Source organism: Balaenoptera physalus, assembly GCF_965194825.1.
Source record: "Balaenoptera physalus genome assembly, chromosome: 14".
NCBI lineage: Eukaryota > Metazoa > Chordata > Mammalia > Artiodactyla > Balaenopteridae > Balaenoptera > Balaenoptera physalus.
The window spans coordinates 57,199,153-57,226,822 of NC_138893.1; the positions used below are offsets into that span (position 1 = coordinate 57,199,153).

General features: G+C 38.3%; 1 protein-coding gene and 1 long non-coding RNA gene across 3 annotated transcripts in view; both read right to left on the reverse strand.

The window, feature by feature from the left end:
- LOC309642397 overlaps window positions 1–27,670 on the reverse strand; it is a 152,479-nt gene that overhangs the window by 54,167 nt on the left and 70,642 nt on the right. The gene's annotated exons all lie outside the window — the stretch shown is intronic.
- The window catches only part of KIF11 (kinesin family member 11), a 79,875-nt gene continuing 54,190 nt past the window's right edge, over window positions 1,986–27,670 (reverse strand). The window contains exons 22-23 of one of the 2 annotated variants that reach the window (XM_082423639.1): window positions 26,234–26,380; window positions 1,986–4,951 (exon numbers count right to left, since the gene is read on the reverse strand). In XM_082423639.1, the coding sequence (XP_082279765.1) occupies window positions 26,249–26,380 (132 nt within the window). In that variant the 3' untranslated portion in view covers window positions 1,986–4,951; window positions 26,234–26,248. Of the gene's footprint in view, window positions 4,952–20,026; window positions 22,209–26,233; window positions 26,381–27,670 lie in introns of those variants that run through there. The other variant, XM_082423640.1, reaches the window with a different exon arrangement.

Here is a 27,670-nt window from a genome sequence, read left to right on the forward strand (position 1 = left end):
TAGGTGCTGCGGACTCTTGCTCTCTAGCCCGTTTCATCTGTGGGCCCCGGGACTCAGCCACTTCCCCGGGGACGCTGGCAGAAGTCCCTTCGGGCAGGAATCAAGGGAAGGCCTGCATCCTACGGCGCCAGGCAGAAGCTGTGCAGTCTTCTCTGACCCAGTGGGGGCTGCTCCCTGTCCCCTATCCCCGGGTCCTGGGGGATCGCAGCTGCGCGCAGCCCCGCTTTCCCTTTTTGCACGTGTTTGCTATTGAAGCTGTGACGCTACCCGGTATGGCCTCAGCTCTGTGCGGCTCCACTCGCCTACGGGGCAAGGGGGCATTTTCTTGATTGACGCCCTCCTGCGGCTGTCACACCTCGCGGTGAGCGGTTTCTGCCAAGGTCCTCCATTAATCGTGGAAATGAAAAAACTTCCCGGCTTTTTCTATTGAGAGTTTTTGTTTACATCTTGGGATTATTTCTCTGACTGCAGTGGGAAGGCGGTAGGAAGAGTGGGCTGGAAGCCGGATGGCCTGAGTTCAAGTTTCAGTCCGCACTTTTTTTGTTGAGCAACTACTGTGTGCCAGCAGTGAACAGAACAGATGTAGTTCCTGTCCTCGCAGTGGCAGGAAACAAATTTTAATACAGTGACTTATATATGTGCTAGGAAGGAGAAGTACGTGATAACCCGAAACCTTATAACAAGCGGACACCGCCTAGCTGGGTGAGGGAGATGTGTTAAGGAAGAGAAAGTGTTCCCCAAGGAAGTGATGTTTGAAAAATGAGTAGGTGTCTAGGAGCCTAGAGAGGAACTAACATTTCAAGTCCAGGGAATAACATGTGAGTGTCCTCAATACAACTTTTCAAGTCACCCTCCCGGAGCTTTTCTCATCTGAAACAATTAGGGCTTAACCTAAAGGTTTCTGATCTTTTTGGGTTGGGGTCATAGGCGTCTTTCAAAATCTGACGACAGACAAGAGCCACAGACAAACACAGCAAGTGTAATATGCTATCATTTCAGTTAAAACGTTGGGAGAAGGTAAGAATATTTGTGCCTTTATTATACAAACTATCTCTGGAAGGATACACAAAAACCTAATAACATTGGCTGTCTGTGAAGAGAGAGGTGGAGATGGAGGGAGAATGTACTGTACACTTTGTGACTCTTTGGAGAATTGAACTGTGTGGATGTGTGACCTATTCATCGTATAAGTAGGTCCTTGAAGCCGTGGCTGATTCTAGGTCTGGGGCAGGAAACGTACAAGGTGAGCTCCAGGTATCTTGTGCCAGAAACCACAGACAGAAAACAGGAACCGGCTTGAAGGGTTTTCCACTGGCCAAATTTGGGGTAATTTAAGCATCAAAACTATGGATTATAAGAGTTCCTAGTATTACTGTTCATAGTGATACTCAGAGAGAGAAGGGGATGGTAGATGGTAAAGCTGGAAGAATGCTAGCTAACAAATGTGGAAACATTGATAAAATCAGAAAATGTATTAATTCATTCAAGAATCATCCAAAACCATCAAGTGAAACATCGTTGAGGATGAGGATTTTCACAAGATCTCATAGTATCACCACAATTGATTGGATTCTGGATTTTTTTTAAGCTCTAAAAGACATTTAGGGGGATAATAGGGGAAAATTGAATAGGGATTTTGTTAGATGACATTATTATATTAATGTTCATTGTTTTAGGTGTGATATTGGTATTGTGGGTGAAGTGTCCTTATTCTGGGAGGTACAAGCTAAGGTATTTGGGTGTGAAGGGTCATGAAATCTGCAACTTACTTTCCAATTGATACACATACACAAATATATACATATGTGTATATGTATATACACAGAGAGGGAGATAAACCAAATTAGAAAATTTATTTATTTGTGAATTTAAGTGAAGAGTATACAGATGTTCATTGTACTAGTTTCAGCTTCTCTGTAGGTTTGAAATTTTTTAATATAAAAACTTTAAAAATAAGTATGAATCTATATGTTAAAAAATAAAAAAAAGCTAAAAATTATTTGAATTATTTGTTAAGTCTGCATACAAGTTCAGGCAGTGCGTTCCTCCTGGAAACCATCTGTGGAGGGCCATTTGCGAATCATCGGTCTCTCTGGGGTCTGGTCTGATGTTGTGCCCCCTCCACCAGCCATAATTCTCCTCACATGGCCTGATGGAGAATTCAGGAAGGTGCTGGGAGACTGAAAGTGAAGTGTATTCTTCTGTGTATCAAGGACAGAGGCGGGATTTGGGGACAAAGAAAGGACAGTTGTTATGTTAAAGGACTTCAGAAGTTATGTCTGTTTTAAACTAAGCAGGTTACTGTGATTATTATTTTCTCACAAAATGTTTCTCCCTCATCTTTTTCTCATTTTTCCTGCCCCTTCTACCTAGCAAGTAATTGAGATGATTACTCCAACTCATTTAATGCCCTTACAGTAAATCACTGGCCAGCCTTCATTCTACATCTTTATAAATAGTATGAGTTTATAGTTTATTCTGTGCATGACTCGGCCACCAGCCAAAAAGATCTAAGTCTACAAACATTCCAAAAGTATATATTAAAATACTAGGGAAATAATCAATATAGGAAAAGGAAGCATCATTCCTTTCTTTGATTTAGGCACAGACCCTGTGAGGTGATGGGGATCTAATAAGGCATTGGTATAACATTCCAACTCAGCTACATAATCCTAACCAGCAAATTGAAGCACTTAATTCTGTTAAGCTGTATAACACCATGTCTTCTAAATCCAATCGTCAGATCCGTGTTCATTTCGCTATAGTTAAAAAAAATTACAACCACATTTGTGAATGTCACATTCATTGAACTACATAATTTTTAATATCACTTGTGTAGGTTTTATAGTTTGTTTTATTGTTTTAAAAGTCATCTGGGGCTCTAAAAGAACTAGATTTTCCCAAAGTTGTCCTTAAAATTTTTTTTCACCCAGTCAGAACTAATAAAACAAAACTGTTGTAGCTATTTAATTCAGAATCTCTTGGAGTTTCAATATTTTTTCTCTGCTGGATACTAAAACCAATAAAGCTACATGAGATTTTAATTATATTCTGAATTAAAGAAGACTTTAAAAATTTGGCACCATTTATTTTAGTCACTACTATTGTGCAAGATACCAAACATTGTAAGAAGAGAATGTGGTTCTCACCTCTAGTTTATCTAGTAGGAGTTTAGGTAAATTTTTTGCAACTTATTTTCAGTAATTAAATGTACATAGAAGTAAAACTTCAAATGAGCTATAGCTTGAGAGCATGAATTGATTTTATTATAACATTTAATTCTATTTCACTGTATTGTATTTTATTTAAAATTTGACAAAATCTAATTAATTAGTGTTTTAGGGTTTTACTAACTTAAAAGATGCTACTGCGATCAAAAGAAATATCTTGTCCATGTCATGAATGGGATCAGAGCTCTGGAAAACACAGGCAGTAGTCATCACGATGTTGATTCAGTGGTGTTCACATTTTACATACTGTAATGTACTTTACATAACACTGTAATGTGGGTAAATTTTAGCAACCACTGAGCTTTGGGTGGAGCTTATGATATTTATTTGCTCAATTTAAAAAAGTGATGAAGAACTCAATAACAAAAAGAGAACCCTATTTTTTAAATGAGCAAAAGATCTGAATAGGCATTTCTCCAGAGAAGATACACAAATGGTCAATAAGCATGTGAAAAACCGTTCAATACCATTAGACATCAGGGAAACAAAAATCAAAACCATAAGCAGATACCACTTTATACCTCCTAGGATAGCTATAATAATTTCTTTTTAAAAAAACAAAATAGGGACTTCCATGGCGGCCCAGTGGTTGGGTCTCTGCACTTCCACTGCAGGGGGGACAGGTTCGATCCCTGGTCGGTAAACTAAGATCCCACATGCTGTGCAGTGTGGCCAAAAAGAAAACAAAAAAAAGAAAAGAATGACTCTAAACGGGAATTCCCTGGCGGTCCAGTGGTGAGGACTCCACAGCCAACAATAAATAAAAAAACAAAATAATGAATGTTGGTAAGAATGTGTAGACTTAGAACCCTTGTACATTGCTGGTGGCAATGTAAAATGAAGCAGCTGCTTTGGAAAACACTCTGGCAGTTCCTAAAAAGGTTAAACATAGAGTTACCATATGACCCAGTAATTCCACTCCTAGGTGTATACCCAAGAAATGAAAACATTTATCCATACAAAAACTTGTACACAAATGTTCATAGTAGAAGTATTCATGATAGCCAAAAAGCGGTAACAGTTCAAATGTCCATCCACTGATAAATGAATAAATAAAATGTACATCCAAGCAATGGAATATTATTTGGTAATAAAAAGGTATGAAGTACTGACACGTGCTACAACATAGGTGAACTTAAACATTTTGCTAAGTGAAAGAAGCCAGACACAAAAGGCCACATATTAGATGATTCCATTTATATGAAATGTCCAGAAAAGGCAAATCTATAGAGACAGAAAGTAGATTAGTGGTTGCCTAGGGCTAAGGAAGTTGGGGATAAATGAAGGGTGGACTGCTAATGGGTACAGAGTTTCTTTTTGAGGTAATGAAAATGTTCTAGAAGTCATTGTAGTGATGGTTACACAACTTTGAGAGTATCCAGAAAAGAAAAATGTTTAATGGGTGAATTATATGGTGTGAATTATATCTAAGTAGAGCTGTTATGTTATTTTTTAATGATGAAAGGACGTCACATGAATAATAATTTTAACAAAGGCTACAATGTCAGAAGTGATATTTTGACGTGTAATCCAAATCTGTGGATATTCATCTAAGCTCCCAGGCAACAATCCTTGAGAAAGAACCAGAAATGATGAACCAGGACTCTTGCTGTTTGGACCATGGGCCCTTTCTATTCAGCACACCAACCTACTTCCCTGGAGCCTGTGTTCCCTCGTTTGCATTTTTTCACCAGGCAGGTGTCCTTCTTTCTAATCACCCCCTAGAAAGGAGAGGAAGAAGACGTTTATTACCAAGGAACCAAATGTCGGAAGAAAAATTTAAAGCCAGTTTAGATTCTGGTCCTGATTTTTTAATTTTCATGAAATCATTTGAGATCCTATGGGCATAAAATTCGCCTGTCCTTAACTCTAAGGAGCACTCTAAAGATTCTATTCTGAAAACAAACACGGTTACCAAGGGGGAAAGGGGGGAGGGATGAACTGGGATTGACATATACACACTACTATATATAAAATAGATAACTAATAGGAACCTACTTTATAGCACAGGGAACTCTACTCAATACTCTGTAATGACCTATATGGGAAAAGAATCTAAAAAAAGTGGATATATGTATATGTATAACTGATTCACTTTACAATACAGCAGAAACTAACAACATTTTAAAGCAACTCTACTCCAATAAAAATGTTTAAAAAATAGTTTAGCTGGAAAACACAACATTCTATTCTGAGAAAAGGAAAAGGCAACAAATGTCATGATGCCCCGACCACAAAGAAGTCGCAGGTCTTATTCAGCAGGACTGTGGGGGTCATAAAGAAATCTTCAGTTCAGAGAGGTAGAGGGGAAACATTCTGGAAATCCTAAGTGTGGGAATCAATAAGAGCTGGAGATGATCACCTCCTAGAAAACTGAGTAAAGTGCTTCATGGTAAAGACACTGTGAGCTGCCTACAGGAACCCACTCTCTTGCTTGGCAATGACCTCAGATAAAACATAATCTGGCTTCCCGAGGACACACTTTTCCCCCAGCTGTGAAATGGGTCTGAAATACTGAATTGTTTCAGACAACTCATCAAAGATGTCTGAGACTATCAGGAAGGGTGGGAAATATTGATCATGCCAATGTTTGACCTAAAAGGGAAATTCCTACCTGAAGTTATAGGTCCCAAGAAACTGATAACATCAGTTGCTTAGAAGGGAATGGCATGGTGGCACAGATGTAGGGGAGGGGAGTGTGAATGAGATGGGAAGTGGCTTTATGCTGTATACCCTTTTGTACTTTTTGAATTTTGAACACCGTTCCTGAAACAGTGTCTGGCATGTAGTAGGTGCTCAATAGATATTTTTGAAAGGGTGAACGGAGTCAAACAAATGTGATTTTTTGCCGTAGAGCAGAGATTGGCACAACATTGTAAATCAACTCTACTTCAATTAAAAAAAAAACGTGATTTTTTAATGCTAGCTCCACCATTTTTATTGCGAGCTTTGATTAGTTTCTTAACCATTTTGAGCTCCAGTTTCCTCAAAAGCAGTATAGGGATTGTGATAATGTCTCTCTCATAATACTGTTATGAGGATTAAATGAGTTACTGCATGTAAATCACTGGCATACACTAAACAGTCGATAAAGAGTAGTTGCTGTGATGATGATCACGATGATGATGATGGTGATGATGACAACTACAACAACGATGGTGGAAGAGAAGCAGACCAGAGGGATCTACTAATTCATCTATGAAAATAGAGCATTGCTCTAGTCAATATTGCTTGAAATAAATGTGCATCATCTGGATTTGGGTATCTTTTATTTCTATTTTTATTTTTTTTAACTTTTTTTTTTTTTTAATTTATTTTTCGCTGTGTTGGGTCTTCGTCTCTGTGCGAGGACTTTCTCTAGTTGCGGCAAGCGGGGGCCACTCTTCATTGCCGTGTGTGGGCCTCTCACTATCGCGGCCTCTCTTGTTGTGGAGCACAGGCTCCAGACGCGCAGGCTCAGTAGTTGTGGCTCACGGGCCTAGTTGCTCCGCGGCATGTGGGATCCTCCCAGACCAGGACTCGAACCCGTGTCCTCCGCATTAGCAGGCAGATTCTCAACCACTGCACCACCAGGGAAGCCCGGGAATCTTTTATTACAAGGAGGTTTTTCAATTAGAAATGTACTTGAGGTCTATTATACTGTAGAGGATATAAAGATTAATAAGAAAAGGTTCCTGCCCTCAAGGAGCTTTGTTATAATAATATGGGTGAATGAATGTCTTAAAAACAAACTCTAGACTATCTGATTGCTGTTGTTGTTGTAGTGAATTAATTAAAATGAACACACTGTATGAAGATTCAAGAGCTGGAAAGTTCAATGAAGCTAATACTCAAGATTCTGCAATTACACTTCTTAGTGTAGCAATGAACCAGATATCACATGGACGACATTCTAATCTTCTTCCCTCTTCTTTGCTTAGCATCTGGGCTTTTTGTATACTGTTTTTATATATGCATAGATATGAAAGGTAGTATTACCCACTGGTTAAAAACATGGACCTTTCTCTGACATTTCCTAACTCTATGACCTTGGCAAAGCATTTACTTTTTCTCGGCCTATGTTTTTTATTTTAGCCTAAAAAAAAAAAAAAGCTAATAATCACACCTATATCATACAGTTGTGAGGATTAAATGTACCACTGCCTTTAAAATTTTTAGCACTGTACCTGACCCGGTCAGTTCTCAACTTCCTTCTATTTGAAAGGAGTAGAATAAATTTTGCCTGGCGGCAAGCAATAAGCTATAAAGAAATTAGTTTAGCCCGTCTTTCCTTCTCCCAAGTTGAAAGGCAAACAATTTTTGGTAGTTTGATTTTTTAACCTCATAAATTATACAAAATACTATTTGCATGGCTTATGTTGAAGGAAAACAAAATTGATAAAAGGAGCGGGGCTGTACATTTCCTAAATCTTTGCTAGTTTAGGGAAGATGGTTCTGATTTGTTTCTCCTTCTGAGTTCATGATCTTGATTATTAGTCCCTCCAGCCACTCAGCCACTGAAGCTAAAAAGAGAAGAGCCGTGTTTGAGATGGGGAAGAGGGAAGCAGAGAGAAGAGAGATTGAATAGTTGAAGTGGGAGTAGTGGAAAAGAGGAAAAGAGAAGATGACTGCCCAGGCTGATTTGGGGGACTGAACTTAAGAGCGTACAGTCCCCAGGACGGGAGAGGCCTAATGGTTCCTGAAGAGCAGGAGCTGTGTCTTAGTCATCCCTGTCCTCCACCAGCACCCAGCACTGTCCCTGGCATCAGGATGGCATCATCAAATGTGGGTCACTGAGTATCACCCCAGCACTTCTCGGAGAAAGAGCAGGATTATATAGACTGAAAGCCCAACCCTGAGTACAAAAGGGGCTTGCTGGGTTTCTAGGGAGAACGAGCCACTCTGTTTTTCTGAATCAGAAGGTGAACATCTGGATGGAGCAGAATATTTAAGAAGTCTCAGAGGGAATGAGGACAAGGAATATGGACAAGAGCAGCAGTCACAGGGGCAGTTGCTGTGGTGACAGCAGCTCCTAAACTGGGTGGCTCATGGCACTGAGCCACAGTTTGTGAGGCCTTTCTCTTTCTTGATCATCAGGAGCAATGATTGTGGAAGTAGAGCAGGAGGATGTTACACATGGAGTTCCAGCCTTTGAGTTGATGGAAAACTAGCCACAAAATGACTGTAGGCTCATTATTTTCCACCTTATTAACCCTCTAAGGCTGGAAACCCAAGAAACTTTTGCTCCCTTTTTGTAATCCAGCAGATAGGTAACAACTCCATGTTATAAATGAGGAAACATGCCCAGAGAAGTTAAACAACTTTTCCAAAGGCACAGAGCGAATAAATAGCAAAGCAAGGATTTAATCTTGGATATGATTCTTGAACAAGATCTTTCTGTGGTGCCATAAAGCCGTTGCTATTGGTTAAGCAATTGTAAGAGGAGCAAGTACTATTTTTAAACAAGAAGGCCATACCTATCACTTTATTCCCTGCGTATGCACCCATTCCTGGGTATTCTGGGACATTAAAGTGAAAAACAGGAAGTCTCCACGAAAGAAAACAAAAGGAAAGCAAAGGTTTTTTTTGGGTTTTTTGGCCATGATGTGTAGCATGTAGGATCTTAGTTCCGTGACCAGGGATCGAACCCGTGCCCTCTGCAGTGGAAGCGTGGGGTCTTAGCCCCTGGACTGCCAGGGAAGTCTCTTTATTAATCTAAATGTATAAGCAAGCATATATTGTCTATTATGATCCGGTACATAAGTACATACATATATAGATACAGTGTATACAAAATTATTAATCAGCACCATGCTCAAAATAAATTAGATTTCTACCACCTTTTATTTTTAAAATTATAATAATTGCATTAGGTTATTGCTCTTTTCTTTTTAATTTTTTAATTTTATTTTTTTATACAGCAGGTTCTTATTAGTCATCAATTTTATACACATCAGTGTATACATGTCAATCCCAATCGCCCAGTTCAGCACACCACCATCCCCACCCCACCGGCCGCTTCCCCCGCTTGCTGTCCATACGTTTGTTCTCTACATCTGTCTCAATTTCTGCCCTGCAAACCAGTTCATCTGTACCATTTTTCTAGGTTCCACATATATGCATTAATATACGATATTTGTTTTTCTCTTTCTGACTTACTTCACTCTGTATGACAGTCTCTAGATCCATCCACGTCTCCACAAATGACCTAATTTCGTTCCTTTTTATGGCTGAGTAATATTCCCTTGTACATATGTACCACAACTTCTTTATCCATTCGTCTGTTGATGGGCATTTAGGTTGCTTCCATGACCTGGCTATTGTAAATAGTGCTGCAATGAACATTGGGGTGCATGCGTCTTTTTGAATTATGGTTTTCTCTGGGTATATGCCCAGTAGTGGCATTGCTGGATCATATGGTAATTCTATTTTTAGTTTTTTAAGGAACTTCCATACTGTTCTCCATAGTGGCTGTATCAATTTACATTCCCACCAACAGTGCAAGAGGGTTCCCTTTTCTCCACACCCTCTCCAGCATTTGTTGTTTGTAGATTTTCTGATGATGCCCATTCTAACTGGGGTGAGGTGATACCTCATTGTAGTTTTGATTTGCATTTCTCTAATAATTAGTGATGTTGAGCAGCTTTTCATGTGCTTCTTGGCCATCTGTATGTCTTCTTTGGAGATATGTCTATTTAGATCTTCTGCCCATTTTTGGATTGGGTTGTTTGTTTCTTTAATATTGAGCTGCATGAGCTGTTTATATATTTTGCAGATTAATCCTCTGTCCGTTCATTCGTTTGCATATATTTTCTCCCATTCTGAGGGTTGTCTTTTCGTCTTGTTTATGGTTTCCTTTGCTGTGCAAAAGCTTTTAAGTTTCATTAGGTCCCATTTGTTTATTTTTGTTTTTATTTCCATTACTCTAGGAGGTGGATCAAAAAAGATCTTGCTGTGATTTATGTCAAAGAGTGTTCTTCCTATGTTTTCCTCTAAGAGTTTTATAGTGTCTCGTCTTACATTTAGATCTTGAATCCATTTTGAGTTTATTTTTGTGTATCGTGTTAGGGAGTGTTCTAACTTCATTCTTTTACATGTAGCTGTCCAGTTTTCCCAGCACCACTTATTGAAGAGACTGTCTTTTCTCCATTGTATATCTTTGCCTCCTTTGTCATAGATTAGTTGACCATAGGTGCGTGGGTTTATCTCTGGGCTTTCTATCTTGTTCCATTGATCTATGTTTCTGTTTTTGTGCCAGTACCATATTGTCTTGATTACTGTAGCTTTGTAGTATAGTCTGAAGTCAGGGAGTCTGATTCCACCTGCTCCATTTTTTTCCCTCAAGACTGCTTTGGCTATTCGGGGTGTTTTGTGTCTCCATACACATTTTAAGATTTTTTGTTCTAGGTCCATAAGAAATGCCCTTGGTAATTTGATAGGGATTGCATTGAATCTGTAGATTGCTTTGGGTAGTAGAGTCATTTTCACAATATTGATTCTTCCAATCCAAGAACATGGTATATCTCTCCATCTGTTGGTATCATCTTTAATTTCTTTCATCAGTGTCTTATAGTTTTCTGCATACAAGTCTTTTTTCTCCCTAGGTAGGTTTATTCCTAGGTATTTTATTCTTTTTGTTGCAGTGGTAAATGGGAGTGTTTCCTTAATTTCTCTTTCAGATTTTTCATCATTGGTGTATAGGAATGCAAGAGATTTCTGTGCATTAATTTTGTATCCTGGAACTTTACCAGATTCATTGATTAGCTCTAGTAGTTTTCTGGTGGCATCTTTAGGATCCTCTATGTATAGTACCATGTCATCTGCAAACAGTGACACTTTTACTTCTTCTTTTCCAATTTGTATTCCTTTTATTTCTTTTTCTTCTCTGATTGCCGTGGCTAGGACTTCCAAAACTATGTTGAATAATAGTGGTGAGAGTGGACATCCTTGCCTTGTTCCTGATCTTAGAGGAAATGCTTTCAGTTTTTCACCATTGAGAATGATGTTTGCTGTGGGTTTGTCGTATATGGCCTTTATTATGTTGAGGTAGGTTCCCTCTATGCCCACTTTCTGGAGAATTTTTATCATAAACGGGTGTTGAATTTTGTCAAAAGCTTTTTCTGCATCTATCGAGATGACCATATGGTTTTTATTCTTCAATTTGTTAATATGGTGTATCACATTGATTGGTTTGCGTATATTGAAGAATCCTTGCATCCCTGGGATAAATCCCACTTGATCATGGTGTATGATCCTTTTAATGTGTTGTTGGGTTCTGTTTGCTAGTATTTTGTTGAGGATTTTTGCATCTATATTCATCAGTGATATTGGTCTGTAATTTTCTTTTTTTGTAGTATCTTTGTCTGGTTTTGGTATCAGGGTGATGGTGGCCTCATAGAATGAGTTTGGGAGTGTTCCTTCCCCTGCAATTTTTTGGAAGAGTTTGAGAAGGATGGGTGTTAGCTCTTCTCTAATGTTTGATAGAATTCACCTGTGATGCCATCTGGTCCTGGACTTTTGTTTGTTGGAAGATTTTTAATCACAGATTCAATTTCATTGCTTGTGATTGGTCTGTTCATATTTTCTGTTTCTTCCTGGTTCAGTCTTGGAAGGTTATATCTTTCTAAGAATTTGTCCATTTCTTCCAGGTTGTCCATTTTATTGGCATAGAGTTGCTTGTAGTAGTCTCTTAGGATGCTTTGTATTTCTGTGGTGTCTGTTGTAACTTCTCCTTTTTCATTTCTAATTTTATTGATTTGAGTCCTCTCCCTCTTTTTCTTGATGAGTCTGGCTAGTAGTTTATCAATTTTGTTTATCTTCTCAAAGAACCAGCTTTTAGTTTTATTCATCTTTGCTATTGTTTTCTTTGTGTCTATTGCATTTATTTCTGCTCTGATCTTTATGATTTCTTTCCTTCTGCTAACTTTGAGTTTTGTTTGTTGTTCTTTTTCTAGGGCCTTTAGGTGTAAGGTTAGATTGTTTGAGATTTTTCTTGTTTCTTGAGGTAGGCTTGTATACCTATAAACTTCCCTCTTAGAACTGCTTTTGCTGCATCCCATAGGTTTTGGATCGTCGTGTTTTCATTGTCATTTGTCTCTAGGTATTTTTTGATTTCCTCTTTGATTTCTTCAGTGATCTCTTGGTTATTTAGTAACGTATTGTTTAGCCTCCCTGTGTTTGTGTTTTTTACATATTTTTCCCTGTAATTCATTTCTAATCTCATAGCGTTGTGGTCAGAAAAGATGCTTGATATGATTTCAATTTTCTTAAATTTACTGAGGCTTGATGTGTGACCCAAGATGTGACCTATCCTGGAGAACGTTCTGTGCACACTTGAGAAGAAAGTGTAATCTGTTGTTTTTGGATGGAATGTCCTATAAATGTCAATTAAATCTATCTGGTCTATTGTGTCATTTAAAGCTTCTGTTTCCTTATTTATTTTCATTTTGGATGATCCGTCCATTGGTGTAAGTGAGGTGTTAAAGTACCCCACTATTATTGTGTTACTGTCGATTACCTCTTTTATAGCTGTTAGCAGTTGCCTTATGTATTGAGGTGCTCCTATATTGGGTGCATATATAATTATAATTGTTATATCTTCTTCTTGGATTGATACCTTGATCATTATGTAGTGTCCTTCCTCGTCTCCTGTAACATTCTTTAAAGTCTATTTTATCTGATATGAGTATAGCTACTCCAGCTTTCTTTTGATTTCCATTTGCATGGAATATCTTTTTCCATCCCTTCACTTTCAGTCTGTATCTTTGTCTGGTTTTGGTATCAGGGTGATAGTGTCCTCATAGAATGAGTTTGGGAGCTCCCGCCAAGGAGTGCTTCCCAGAACTTCTGCTGCCAGTGTCCTTGTCCCCATGGTGAGCCACACCCACACCCCACCTCTGCAGGAGACCCTCCAACACTAGCAGGTAGGTCTGGTTCAGTCTCCTCTGGGGTCACTGCTCCTTCCCCTGGGTCCCGATGCACACACTACTTTGTGTGTGCCCTCCAAGTGTGGATTCCCTGTTTCCCCCAGTCCTGTCGAAGTCCTGCAGTCAAATCCCACTAGCCTTCAAAATCTGATTCTCTAGGAATTCCTCCTCCTGTTGCCAGACCCCCAGGTTGGGAAGCCTGACATGGGGCTCAGAACCTTGCCTCCAGTGGGTGGACTTCTGTGGTATAAGTGATCTCCATTCTGTGAGTCACCCACCCAGCATTTATGGGATTTGATTTTACTGTGATTGTGCCCCTCCTACCGTCTCATTGTGGCTTCTCCTTGTCTTTGGGTGTGGGGTATCTTTTTTGGTGAGTTCCAGTGTCTTCCTGTCAATGATTGTCCAGCAGCTAGTTGTGATTCTGGTGTTCTCACAAGAGGGAGTGAGAGCACATCCTTCTACTCTGCAATCTTGGTTCAGGGCCTTGCAGTCTGAAGCATAAGGAGGGGCTGAATTTCGTAAAGCACAGGCTGGTGGAGGCTCTTTGCGCTGAGCAGGAGCTGGAGCTGGAGCTGCAGCAGGAACGGGAGCCGGATCCCGTGCTGGAGCCTGTAGCCAGGGCGAGAATATCTGCTTCTGGTGTTGTAGCTGCCTGGGAACTTCTCCAATTTTGCACTAGGTTATTTCAACTCCATAAATTAAAACTGTTTTGATTACATTTTAATCATCCAATATTGTATTTTAAATAAGTCTAAGACACTTTTTCATACAAAGGATAGAAAATAAGCCCATTATTTATCTTTATAGAAACTTCAAGCAAGTATTATTAGGTTCATCAATTCATGGTCTATCCCCATTGATAAAAAGAAAAATCAGAGTGATTCTAAAAGTGTAGCCTGATTTTGTTTTTGCTCTTCTAATTCTGAGTTATCCAACCAAGTGATCTATAATTCAGTGAGAAAGTAACAACAGCCATTTAAAATAATATTTTTAATAAAATATCTACGAAATGGTTTTTACCGGTTTCTCTTCTTTCTCTTCCTCTTTGGGGGAAAAAGTACCAAGTGAGATCCGCCACTGATGCTTCTGTTGAACCAAAGCCACTTGCTCCAGCAGATAATTTGCCATGCAAGGTACAGTAGCAAGGTTTTCAATTTCCTTCAAAACAAAAGCTTTTCAGTATGGAGATTAGGTTAAACCTAACAGGATATCAGATCAAATTCTTTTTTTTTTTTTTTTGGCTGCTTTGGGTCTTCGTTTCTGCACGTGGGCTTTCTCTAGTTGCGGTGAGCGAGGGCTACTCTTCATTGCAGTGCACAGACTTCTCATTGCAGTGGCTTCTCTTGTTGCACAGCATGGGCTCTAGCCGTGCAGGCTTCAGTAGTTGTGGTACACGGGCTCAGTAGTTGTGGCTCACGGTCTCTAGAGTACAGGCTAAGTAGTTGTGGCTCACAGGCTTAGTTGCTCCATGGCATGTGGGAACTTCCTGGACCAGGGATCAAACCTGTGTCCCCTGCATTGGCAGGCAAATTCTTAACCAGGGAAGTCCCAGATCAAATTCTTATATGCTTAGGACTTTTCAAGTACACATTGGGGAAGTATCTTTGAAGGCATGGGTGGTGACCATAAAAACTGAGAAAGACTCGGCTGCTAAGGGGCCGGAAGAAATAATAAGTAAACATATAACAATTTTGTTTAAGAAGAGTGAAATGGGAACAAAACAGGCACACATCTAAAAAGGAAACCTCTCTTGAAATCAGTCCCACTATTTATCTAACAAGTTAGAAGTTGTTAGCAGGAAAGTACACTGATTCTGCTCCCACCTAGGATGTAGAAAGCTGAAAAGACGACTGTTGCCATTCTAACAAGAAAAAACTAGACAAACCACACAATCATAGCTTTTCTGAACCAATCAGAGAGCTGTCTTAGGACAGCCAAGCAATCTGAGGAAAGAGAAGACTTCCCAGAGAGAGACAGTGATGAGCAGTAGCTGACCTGGGAGGAGGAGACACCAGATACCGTGCAAGCAGGTAAGAATTCAGCTAAAATATTTAACAAATTGCCAAAGGTTTAGTGTGAGCTAGCACGAAAGTATGGAATCCCTGGGAGCTGCAGACACAGTGGGAATTGGCACACACTAACAGGCTCTTCACAGACTTTTACCAGGTGCTCAAGAAAAACAGAAGCCCAGGCAGGAGACCAGAGAAAGCCGCCATTTGTGATGCATGCTTGGAAAAGAGAGCAGCCACCACTACAAAAAAAGGCATGAAGCTCTGCCCAGACCCTTCTTCCTTACAGACCAAAGCCATAGGGAGAAGGGTAGAAAAACTTGTGGCTCCCAGGGAACAGGTGAAAACCACTGTGACTGAGATCAAGGTAAAAAAACTAACAAAAACCCTCTACTTCTAGGGGAGGAGCAGGAAACTCTCTCCTGCAAAGAACCTGCCAAAATTACTGGCAGAGTTTTGCTACCCCAGGGAGGGACAGGATCACTGAGAAAGCCCAAATCCCCTGAGACCCAGGACACAGGGCCTGCTAGGACTAAAGCTGGACCTGGGCAGCAGAAAACCCTCCCCAATCCCCAACTCCAGGCCAGCAAGACCCACGAATGAGGGAAGGGAACAGCAGCCTTCCCATGGCGGAAGGGCAAAAGTGTGCTCAGAGACCCTTCCCCAGTTCAGGCACACAGGGAAGGCTGAAAGCTGAGGATGGAGTAGGAACACTGAAAAAGCCCTCTAGCAACCTAGCTCCTACCCTAATCCAACTACTGAAAACCAAAAGAAAAATTAGAAGGCAGCCAGAGAAAGAAGACATTAAATGCAGAAGAACAAAGATAAGAATTACACACCAGGCTTCTTATTAGACACAGTGCAAACCAGAGGACAACGGAGCGACATTTTTAAAGTACTGAAAGAAAATAACTGTCAACCCAGGATTCTACACCTGATGAAATATCTTTCAAAAATGAAGACAAAATAAAGAATTGTTTAGAAAACAAAAATGACAGAATTCATTACCAGTAGTCCTGTACTATAAGAAATATTAAAGGAAGCTCTACAAGCAAGAGGAGTATATCAGAGAATCTGGTATCATACACAAAGAAATAGATCTACAAAAATAAATGAACATCTCTGGAAATGGTTAAAATAAAAATAATAGAAAGACATTCTTTCTCTTATTTTTAATCTCTCCAAAAGATCATTGTCTTTCAAAAAGAAATATAGTACTGGTGTATTGTGGTTTTATTGCAAATATGAAAGTAAAATGAAAACCACAGAGAAGATGAGAGAGAATAATTAGAAGTGTGCTTTGTTAGGTTCTGAAGCTATATATGACTCAGTATAATTTTTTTTTGAAGGCAGACTGTGATTAATTCAATATATATATTGTAAGCCTTTGGACAAAAGCTAAACAAAAAACATTTTTTTATTTGGCTGCACTGGGTCTTTAGCTGCAGCATGTGGGATCTTTGGTTGTAGCATGCGGGATCTAATTCCCTGACCAGGGATTGAAACTGGGCCCCCTGCACTGGGAGCACGGAGTCTTAAATGCTGGACCACCAGAGAAGTCCCTAAACAAAATTTTTAATGGAGATAAAATGGATTCATAAAAACATTCAATTAATTCTAAAGGAGGAAGAAAAAGAGAAAAAAAGAAACAAAGAACAAAAGAAATGCAAATCAAAACTGCAATGAGGTATCACCTCAGAGTGGTCAGAATGGCCATCATAAAAAGTCTACAAATAATAAATGCTGGAGAGGATGTGGAGAAAGAGGAACCTTCCTACACTGTTGGTGGGAATGTAAATTGGTAGAGTCACTATGGAGAACAGTATGGAGGTTCCTTTAAAGACTAAATATAGAGCTACCATATGATCCTGCAATCCCGCTCCTGGGCATATATCCAGAGAAAACCATAATTTGAAAAGATACATGCACCCCAATGTTCACTGCAGCACTATTTACAATAGCCAGAACATGGAAGCAACCTAAATGTTTATCAACAGATGAATGAATAAAGATGTGGTATATTTATACAGTGGAATATTACTCAGCCCTAAAAAAGAATGATATAATGCCATTTGCAGCAACATGGATGGACCTAGAGATTATCATACTAAGTGAAGTAAGCCAGACAAAGACAAATATCATATGATATTGCTTATATGTGGAATCTAAAAAAAAAATGATAAAAATGAACTTATATACAAAACAGAAATAGACCCACAGACATAGAAAACAAACTTATGGTTACCAAAGGGGAAAGTGGGGAGGAATAAATTAGGAGTTTGGGATTAACATATACACAGTACTATATATAAAATAGATAATGAACAAGGACCTACTGTATAACTCAGGGAACTATACTCAATATTTTGTAATAAGCTGTAAGGAAAATGAATCCGAAAAAAATATATATGTATGTATAACTGAATCACTTTGCTGTACACTTGAAACTAACACAACATTGTAAGTCAACTATACTTCAATCTTTAAAAAAAGAAACCTTAAAAAAAGATAAGAAATAAAAAAAGTTAATTTGTACTGCTAAAAAAACAAAAAGAAGAACCAAAGAACAGAGGGAACAAATAGAAAACAACTAGCAAGATTATATATTTAAACCCAATAATCACATTAAATATAAGTAGTCCAAATAAATGAATTAAAAGATTGTCAGACTGTATAAAGAGCAATTGTCATCTACAAAAAGCTCACTTCAAATAGAAAAGATAGACAATTAAAAGGAAAAGAATGGAAAAAGACATATAGACATACCTCGTTTTATTACACTTCACAGATACTGCATTTTTTCCAAATTGAAAGTTTGTGGTAAACCCCACATCGAGCAAATCTATTGGCATCCTTTTTCCAACAGCATTTGCTCACTTCATGTCTCTGTCACATTTCGGTAATTCTCTCAGTATTTTAAGCTTTTTCATTATTATTGTTATATTTGTTATGGTGATCTGTGATCAGTGATCTTTGAAGTTGCTATTGTAATTGTTTTGCAGTGCCACAAAACATGCCCATGTAAGATGGTGAAATTAATTGATAAATGTTGCCTGTGTTCTGACTGCTCCACCCACCAGCCATTCCCTCATCTCTCTCCCTCTCCTTGGGCTCCCCTGTTCCCTGAGACACAACAATATTGAAATTGTTAGGCTGATTAATAATCCTACAATGACCTCTAAGTGTTCAAGTGAATAAAAGGGTTGCACATCTCTCACTTTAAATCAAAAGCTAGAAATGATTAAGCCTAGTGAGGAAGGCATGTCGAAAGCTGAGAGAGGCCAAAAGCTGGGCCTCTTGCACCAAACGGCCAAATAGCCAAGTTGTGGGTGCAAAGTAAAAGTTCTTGAAGGAAATTGAAAGTGCTACTCCAGTGAACACACAAATGATAAGAAAGAGAAACAGCCTTATTGCTGATATGGAGAAAGTTTTAGTGATCTGGATAGAAGATCAAACCAGCCACAATAGTCACTTCAGCCAAACTTAATTCAGAGCAAGGGCCTAATTCTTTTCAATTCTATGAAGGTTGAGAGAGGTGAGGAAGCTGCAGATGAAAAGTTTGAAGCTAGCAGAGTTTGGTTCATGAGGTTTAAGAAAAGAAGCTGTCTCTACAACATAAACATGCATGGTGAAATAGCAAGTGCTGATGAAGAAGCTGCTGCAAGTTATCCAGAAGATCGAGCTAAGATAATGAATGAAGGTGGCGACACTAAACAGATTCAATGTAGATGAAACAGCCTTCTGTTGGAAGAAGAAGCCAGCTAGGACTTTCATAGCTAGAGAGGAGAAGTCAATGCCTGGCTTCAAAGCTTCAAAAGACAGGCTGATTCTCTTGTTTAGGGCTAATGCAGCTAGTGAAGATGTGAAACCAATGCTCATTTACTATTCCAAAATCCCTAGGGCTTTTAAGAATTATGCTAAATCTATTCTGCCTGTGCTCTACAAATGAAACAACAAAGGCTGGATGACAGCATGTCGTTTTACAACATGATTTACTAAATATTTTAAGCCTACTGTTTGAGAGGTTTGAGAGAATTGACTTCAATTTTGAAAGAAGTACTTCTGTGGGTAAAATGCTATCAAACAGCATTGCATGCTACAGAGAACTCGTTCCTGAGTCAATAGATGTGGCAAACTTCACTGTTGTCTTATTTTAAGAAATTGTGACAGTCACCCCAGCCTTCAGCAAAGACCACCCTGAACAGTCAGCATCCATCAACATTGAGGTGATGCCCTCCACCAGCAAAAAGATTATGACTCTCTGAAGGCCCAGATAATGATTAGCATTTTTTAGCAATAAAGTATTTTTAAATTAAGGTTGTACATTATTATTATTATTTTATTTATTTATTTTTTTGCTGCATAGGGTCTTCGTTGCTGCATGCTGGCTATCTCTAGTTGCGGCGAGGGGAGGCTGCTCTTCACTGCGGTGTGGGGCCTTCTCATTTGAGGTGGCTTCTCTTGTTGCGAAGCATGAGCTCTAGGTGTGCGGGCTTCAGTAGTTGCAGCACACGGGCTCAGTAGTTGCGGAATGCAGGCTTCAGGGCAGGGGGGCTTCAGTAGTTGTGGCACACGGGCTTAGCTGCTCCACGGCATGTGGGATCTTCCTGGATCAGGGATCGAACCCATGTCCCCTGCACTGGCAGGCGGATTCTTAACCACTGCGCCACCAGGGAAATCCCTATTTTTTTAGACATATGCTATTACACACTTAACTGACTACAGTCTATAGTGTAATCATAACTTTTATATGCACTGGGAAACCAAAATATTTGTGTGACTTGCTTTATTATATTCACTTTGTTGTGGTGGTCTGGAACTGATTCCGCAGGCTTTCCAAGGTATGCCTGTATCATGCAAACACTAAGAAAGAGAAAGCTGGAGTTGTAAATCAACTATACCTCAATTTTAAAATTAATTTTTTAAAAAGGAAATTAAAAAAAAAAGAGAAAGCTGGGGTATCTACATTAATATAACAGTTAACATTAGAATAAGGAATGTCACAAAGGATAAAAAGGGACAATACTGATAAAGGGGTCGATTCATCAAGAAGTATAACAATTCTAAGGATGTATGTACGTCACAACACAGGTGCTAGAAATGGAAAGAACTGAAAGGAGAAATTTAAAAATTCACAGTTGTAGTTAGAGTCTTCAATTTTTTTTTTTTTTTTTTTTTTGCCACACCGCATGGCTTGTGGGATCTTAGTTCCCCAACCAGGGATCAAACGCGGGCCCTTGGCAATGGAAGTATGGAGTCTTAACCACCGGACTACCAGGGAATTCTCAAGACTTCAACATTTTAATTAATAGAACAACTACACAGAAAAATCAGTAAGGTTACAGAAGACCTGACCACCTTATCAATCAACTTGGTCTGACATTTACAGAAAAATCCATCCAATGATAAAATACATTCTTTTCAAGTTTAATATTTTACTTAGACTTTGCTTATCAGTCTAATATTAATTAGAACCTTTACTACCTCCCAGATAATCAAAGAATCTTTGAATCCTTTAGCTCCTCTTAACCTTCTTCCATATTTTTTTTTTTTTTGGCTGCTCTGGGTCTTAGTTGCGGTACATGGGATCTTCATTGTGGCATACAGATTTCTTAGTTGTGGCATGCAGGCTTCTTAGTTGAGGCACGTGAACTCTTAGTTGCAGCATGAATATGGGATATAGTTCCCCAACCAGGGATCAAACCCCAGCCCCCTGCACTGGGAGCATGGAGTCTTACCCACTGGACCACCAGGGAAGTCCCATCCTTCTTCCATTTTATGTGCTATTCTTGAGGGTTTTAATTCCATATATATTTTAGACCCTATAAAACATTGTTATTGTTTTGTAGTGATTATTTACCTTTCTGATGCATTTATATTTTCCATTGTTCTTTATTCTTTCCTGCATCTCTGAGATGCCATTTGGTATCATTTTCTTTTCACTTAAAGAACACTCTTTAGTGTTTCCTTTAGTGCCAGTTTGGTGATGACAAAAATCAATTTTCATTTCTTAGACACATAAGATGCCTTTAATGAACCATCATTCCTGAAAAATATTTTCATTAGGTATAGAGTTCTGTGATGGCAATCAGTTATTTTGTTTCAGCAGTTTAAGTATCTCTATTTTTTTTACTTTCTTATTTCATTTAACCTTTTAGCAGTTTGCCTATGGTGTACCTAGGTGTGATTTTGCATTTATCCTGCTCAGGAATTATAGGGCTTCAGTCCCATTCTCTCTTTTTCCTTATGAGGCACTAATTATATGGATGTTAGATATCTTCACCACATCCTGTTTCTTTCATATTTCTCATCCTTTTGTCTTGCTATGCTTCAGTGTAACAATTTTCTTCTAACCTACCATCCACTTTTTGAAACTCTTTTTAACTGTCTATTCAGCAACTAAACCCATCCCCTGTATTCATAATTTATTGTATTTTTCAGTTCTAGAATTTCCATCTGATTCTTTTTTTTTTAATTTTAAAAGATCTTGTTTGGGAATTCCATAAAAGTAGACATTTAAAGAATTTGGGTAATTCCCTGGCAGTCCAGTGGTTAAGATTCAGCACTTTCACTGCCATGGCCTGGGTTCAATCCCTGGTCGGGGAACTAAGATCCTGCAAGTTGCATGGTGTGGCCAAAAATAAATAAATAAAAGACCTTGTTTGGCAACTCAGTTAGCTGTAATTTCTGTAATTTGTTTCTGTTGTCTTTTCTGTGGGTTTTTGGTCTGTCTCTTGGTATAGTAGGTTATTTTTTTTTAATTAATTAATTAATTTATGGCTGCATTGGGTCTTCATTGCTGCGCGCGCTTTCTCTAGTTGCAGTGAGTGGGGGCTACTCTTCGTTGCAGTGCGTGGGCTTCTCATTGCGGTGGCTTCTCTTGTTGCAGAGCATGGGCTCTAGGCGCTTGGGCTTCAGTAGTTGTGGCACACGGGCTCAGTATTTGTGGCACGCAGGCTTAGTTGCTCCACAGCATGTGGAATCTTCCTGGAGCAGGGATCGAACGCGTGTCCCCTGCATTGGCAGGCGAATTCTTAACCACTGTGCCACCAGGGAAGTCCCTAAAATAAATCATTTTAAAGTACATAATTCTGTGGCACTTCGTATACTCACAACATTGTACAACCACCACATCTATCTAGTTCCAACACATTTCTAACATCCCAAAAGAGAACTCGATACTCATTAAGCAATCATGCCCTTTCCCTCAACTCAAAACAGCCTTGGCAACCACCAATCTGTTTCTATGAATTTACCTATTCTGGATATTTCATAAAAATGTAAACATACAATATATGAATTTTTACATCTGACTTTTTACACATAGCATTATATTTTCAAGATTTATCCACACAGTAGCATGTATCAGTGCTTCATTCTTTTTTATGGCTGAGTAATAATCCATTATATGTATATAACACATATCGTTTATCCATTCATATGTTGATGGACACTTGGATTGTTTATACCATTTAGCTCATAGTGCTAACATGAACATTTGTGTACAAATTTGTGTGGATAAATTTTTTCTTTTCTCTTGGGTAGATACCTAGGAGTAGAGCTGCTGGGTGAAATGGTAATTCTACATTTAACTTGTTTATGAACCACCAAACTTTTAAACAGTGGCTGAACCACTTTACATTCCCACAAGCAATATATGAGAGTTCCCATTGAACATCTTCACCAGGACTTGTTATTTTCTGTTTTTACTATAGCTATCCTTGTGGATGTAGTGATATCTCATTGTGGTTTTGATTTGCATTTTCCTGAAGACTACACTCTTGCTGCTTTCTAGATTCTGTCTTCAGTTTTAACAGTTTGATTGTCTTGTTGTGGATCTCTTTGAGTTTATCCTGTTTGGATTTATTGAGCATCTTGGATGTGTAGATTTGAGTGTTTTAACAAATCTAAGAAGTTTTCAGCCATTACTTCTTCAAGTATTGTCTGCCTCTTTCTTTCTCTCCTATTCTTCTGGTACTCTCTTTTTTGTAAATATTGGTATGCTTCATTGTGTTCCACATGTCTCTTAAGTTCTACTTTTTCCTTCATTCTTTTCCCTTTTTGCTTCTTCAATTGGACAATTTCAATTGATTCTAGCTTCAAGTTCACTGGCTTTCTATTGCCTGATCATATCTACTGTTGGAAGCCTCTAGTGATTTTTTTCATTTCAGTTATCTTACTTTTCAGCTCCAAATTTGTATGGTTCCTTTTTATGGTTTCTTCACGGATATCCTCTATTTGTTGAGACATTTTCATACTGGATTCCTTTAGCTCTTTGAGCATATATGAGACAGTTGATTTAAAGTCCAAAGTTTCTGCTCCCTCAGGGATGGTTTATGTTCATTTCTTCTGTGAATGAGCCATACTTTCTTTGCATAATTCCTAGTTTTTGTTGAAAACTGAACATTTGAATATTATAATAGGGTAACTTTGGAAATCAGATTCTTCATGCTTCGGGGTTTGTTTTTGTTCCTTGCTGTGGGCTGTAGCAATTTATTTAGTGACTTCTCTAAACTATTCTTTTGTAAAGTCTCAATTCTTTGACTTACGTAGTCTCTAAAGACTATATTTTTGCCTGTGTTCAGCTAGTGTGTTGACAGATTTCCTTGAATGCTAGTAGCCAAAAAATAAATACATAAAACAAGAATTAAAAGAAAAAAAAGGAAAAAAAAATCCTCCCAGTCTTTGTAGGTTGGCTGTGTTGGAGCACTCCTTTAAGTGCTTAGCTAGGTCCTTTTAAATCTGCTTAGCCTTCACTTCCTGCTTGTGCCGAGCCTAGAGTTCAGCCAGCAGTGAACACTTAGGTCTTCTCAGGTCTTTTCTAAGCATGCAACTTGGCCTAACTGATGGCTTTCTCAGTTCCCTAGTATACATTGTTGTTTCTGAGTAGCCTAATTTCCCTAGGAAATTCTCTCCCATTTTTTCCTCTCAGGCTTTAGGCACTCCTTTATTTACCTCAACTGTAATCCTTTGCCAAAGGTGGCAGCAGGTTGTTCATTTGCCTTACAATATTTTTGAGAAATACCTGCCATTTTTCCACCCTGAGTTCTGAGTTAGATGAAACAAAGGCAAGTGCCTTGCTTCAGTCCTTCAGGTTGGCTTAGACAGGTTTCAACAAACAACTCTCTGAGATTAAGATCTCCTCTGCTCCTTCAGGACCAGGGAACAGGGTCTCACTCTGAGAACGATGGGCTTCTGCGTATCTTCAAGACCACCACATAGCTGGGAAGGGGAATGGAACAAGGGCAAGTAAAACACCAAAAAGCTTTCCTAGTTTTTAAGTCACTTTGTTCTTGATTCAACATTTGTTTCCAAGTTCTGACAAAATTGCTTCTGAATGTTTTTGCCTCTGAGGAGGAATGGGTCCTTGAAGCTACCTACTCTGTTTTTGCTGAGGGTTATTTTTTGAGTCCTTGACATTGTATATTAAAATTTACAGAGCTAATTTAAGGCTCTGGATGTTAAAATTCTCCAGATTTATTTTTGCTTCTGTCAGGCACTTCAACCAGTTGCATTAGCATTCCTAGATAACTTTAAAACTTAGGGAATGAGATGACTTAAAGCTGGACTTCAGGCCCTGTGAGGCCCAATCTGTTTCTCATTAATCTTACACTAAATCATAGCCCCTTCAAGTGCAACTGAAAGCCGGGATGTTTACCAAGGCCCTTCTTCCTTGCTGGTACTTCTGTAGAAGTTTTATTTTAGGAATTTTAATATAACTGGCTTAACTCTGTAAACATACCCATTGCCAAATAAGAAATAATGAGACAAATAAGTTAATGTAGAAACCAAATTTATTAATCATGGATTTACTGAGGGTAGCTTATTTTTTTAGATATTATCCATAGCTTATGTTGACATCTGATTTTGCAGAGAAATTATATGATCATTTTTATTAAGATAATTAGCACTCTGCAAGGCAAACTTAGTTCCTTGAAGTAGCACATTTTCTAATTCTCCAACAGGGTTTGGTTTTACTTAGCTATCAGAATCAAATCTGAATTTATACACTTAAACTTGATGTGTGCACAAAATTTATTCTTCACATATATTCCTTCTAAGTGCTCTGGTTCTTCATGCTCAAACATCCCAACTTCCAGAAATTTGGCTGCCAGATCAAAATTGTCAGGGCCCTTCTAATAAGGGTTAAGATTTCAATAGCGAAAAATATATACACATGTATTTTATTATATACAAAGAACAACAAGTTTCACCAGGTAAACAAAAGAATATAAATGATAGTCATAATTAATAGCTTCAAAAAGCGCTTAAACACTTTGAGCTTTTGCACAAGATACAGGCTTCAAAATAGGGTCACATAGCCACTAATCAGAACTCCAGGTAGTTCTCTCATAATAGCAATCTATATTCTGGAGAAGATGGCTTTTTATGAACTCTGTGGGGACTAATGTGTTAGGCCTCATAAAGGAATGAAATGCTTTCATATCTAGGGGGAAACAAATTAAAATATTGAAGGAAGGGATACTTCTTGGGTTGTGTTTATTGTTGACAGCAATTTTAGAGATAACCACAGAAAAGTGTAAAAGATTTCTAGGTAAAATTCTGGCTATCTCATAATAATAATGGATACCATTTTGTAGCTCTACAAATGGTTTGGTGACAAAAAAAGGGAGAAAGTTTGCTGAGAAGGCAGAACGAAAAAGTCTAGGGAAGGAGGCAAGCAAATATAAACATAATTCAATCATACCAAGAAAAGAAAGGATATGGTCCTTCCTAAAACCATGCGCTGGTGATATTTACGTATATAAGTTCAAGCCTAAAAGAACACTGCAGCTTCTATATATCTGCTATTTAGTAATATACTAGAAAAATATTTTTCATTTGTTATGAAAGAGCTATTTTATATCAAAAGCTAGAAATGCATATTTACTCAATGCAAATCCCAAATGAAACCCAACTTAATATACAGTAAACTACAGCAATGACAGAAAAAATGGGTAGATAATAAATTCAACTAATTTACAGTACTGCCTTGATATTTTCTACTCGTTTTTAATCTATACACAAGGCTCAAGTTCTGGGGTTACAGGTTTTATTTTTCATTTTTCTTAGAAAGTAAAATTACCTGTCCTCAAGTTAACTAAAAATTGTTCTGGGCTCGTAGAGGTAATCTGCTCTTCATAACAGATTGCTCTGTAGTTTCTTCTACTTTAGACCTCTCCAGCGGATTAATGCCTCTGTTTTCTTTATCTTTTCCATGTGATTTTTTATGCTGTGGATTTAAGGGGGAAAATTAAGTCAATATAAAGTAACATCTAATACATATTAATCATATTCTATTTTCATAGTTCTCTGGTTTATAGGCAAGAAATTAGGTGTGGAAAACTTTAGAAAACACTCAGCACAAATTTGAGCCAACAATCTGGCAAGTAGAAATGAATGCCTTCTTCATTTTATCACCAAGAGGGGGGTGAAAGAAATATTAATTTTCTGTATGATTTTCCAAGGAATAATTACAGATTTTACTGTAGGGCAATGGTTCTCAGTAGGGAGATTTTGCACTCAAGGGGACATGTGGTACTGTCTGGAGACATTTTTGGTTGTTAAAACAGGGGGTTGCGACTGGCTTCTAGTGGACAAACGCCAGGGAAGCCGCTAAACATAACACATAGGACAGGTCACCACAACAAAGAATTATCCAGCTCAAACTGTCAATAGTGTGGCTGCTAGAAATCGTGCTCTAGGGAAACAAAGATTTGTTATTGTACAAAAATGGCAATTCTGGGAATTCTCTGGTGGTCCAGTGGTTAGGAGTCCGTGCTTTCACTATTGAGGGCCTGGGTTCAATCCCTGGTCAGGGAACTAAGATCCTACAAGAGGTGCAGTGCGGGCAAAAAAAAAAAAAAAAAAAAAAAAGGCAATTCTATTTTAAGCACAGAATCTGATATACAGGCTACCTCAAGACACTTTTTATTTAAATTGTATCTTATCTTTTAAAAAACTTATATTTCTCATTTGGAAATATTTCATTGGAATCCTTGTACTTGCCCTTAGAGAGGCTTTAAGTAACTGACGACTTTCATTGTAGACCCACTCAACAATTCTTAGACAAATCATAAACCAACTTTAAAGTTTTTAACCCAGAAAATTTCCCCATATCAGACTGCTATCAGAGTAAAAATAATTTCTGTACTTCAGCTAAAGGTCTAAAATCCAATCCCAAGTCTTTTCTGGTACTATAGGAACTTCTTTGCCATAGCTGAACCACTAAGCCTGGCCTTCAAAACATCATAAACTTTAATAACAAAAGGATTTCCAAACAGGGATTAAGTAGTCACTAAGGTTCTCTTCTCTTAACTTTCCCCCTTTTCTTAACTTTATAAGATAGAAGAGAGGGTCGATAAATAGAAAGAAATATATCTAGAGTTTTCTAATAGTAAAGAATGAAGCAAAAGGTAGGAAGACTTTGGAGATAAAACTGCCTTGATGCAGACAGAGAGGAATTTAATAAAATCTGAGCTAGAAGTTTTAACAGCTTAAATCAGGGATGGAGAATCTTTAG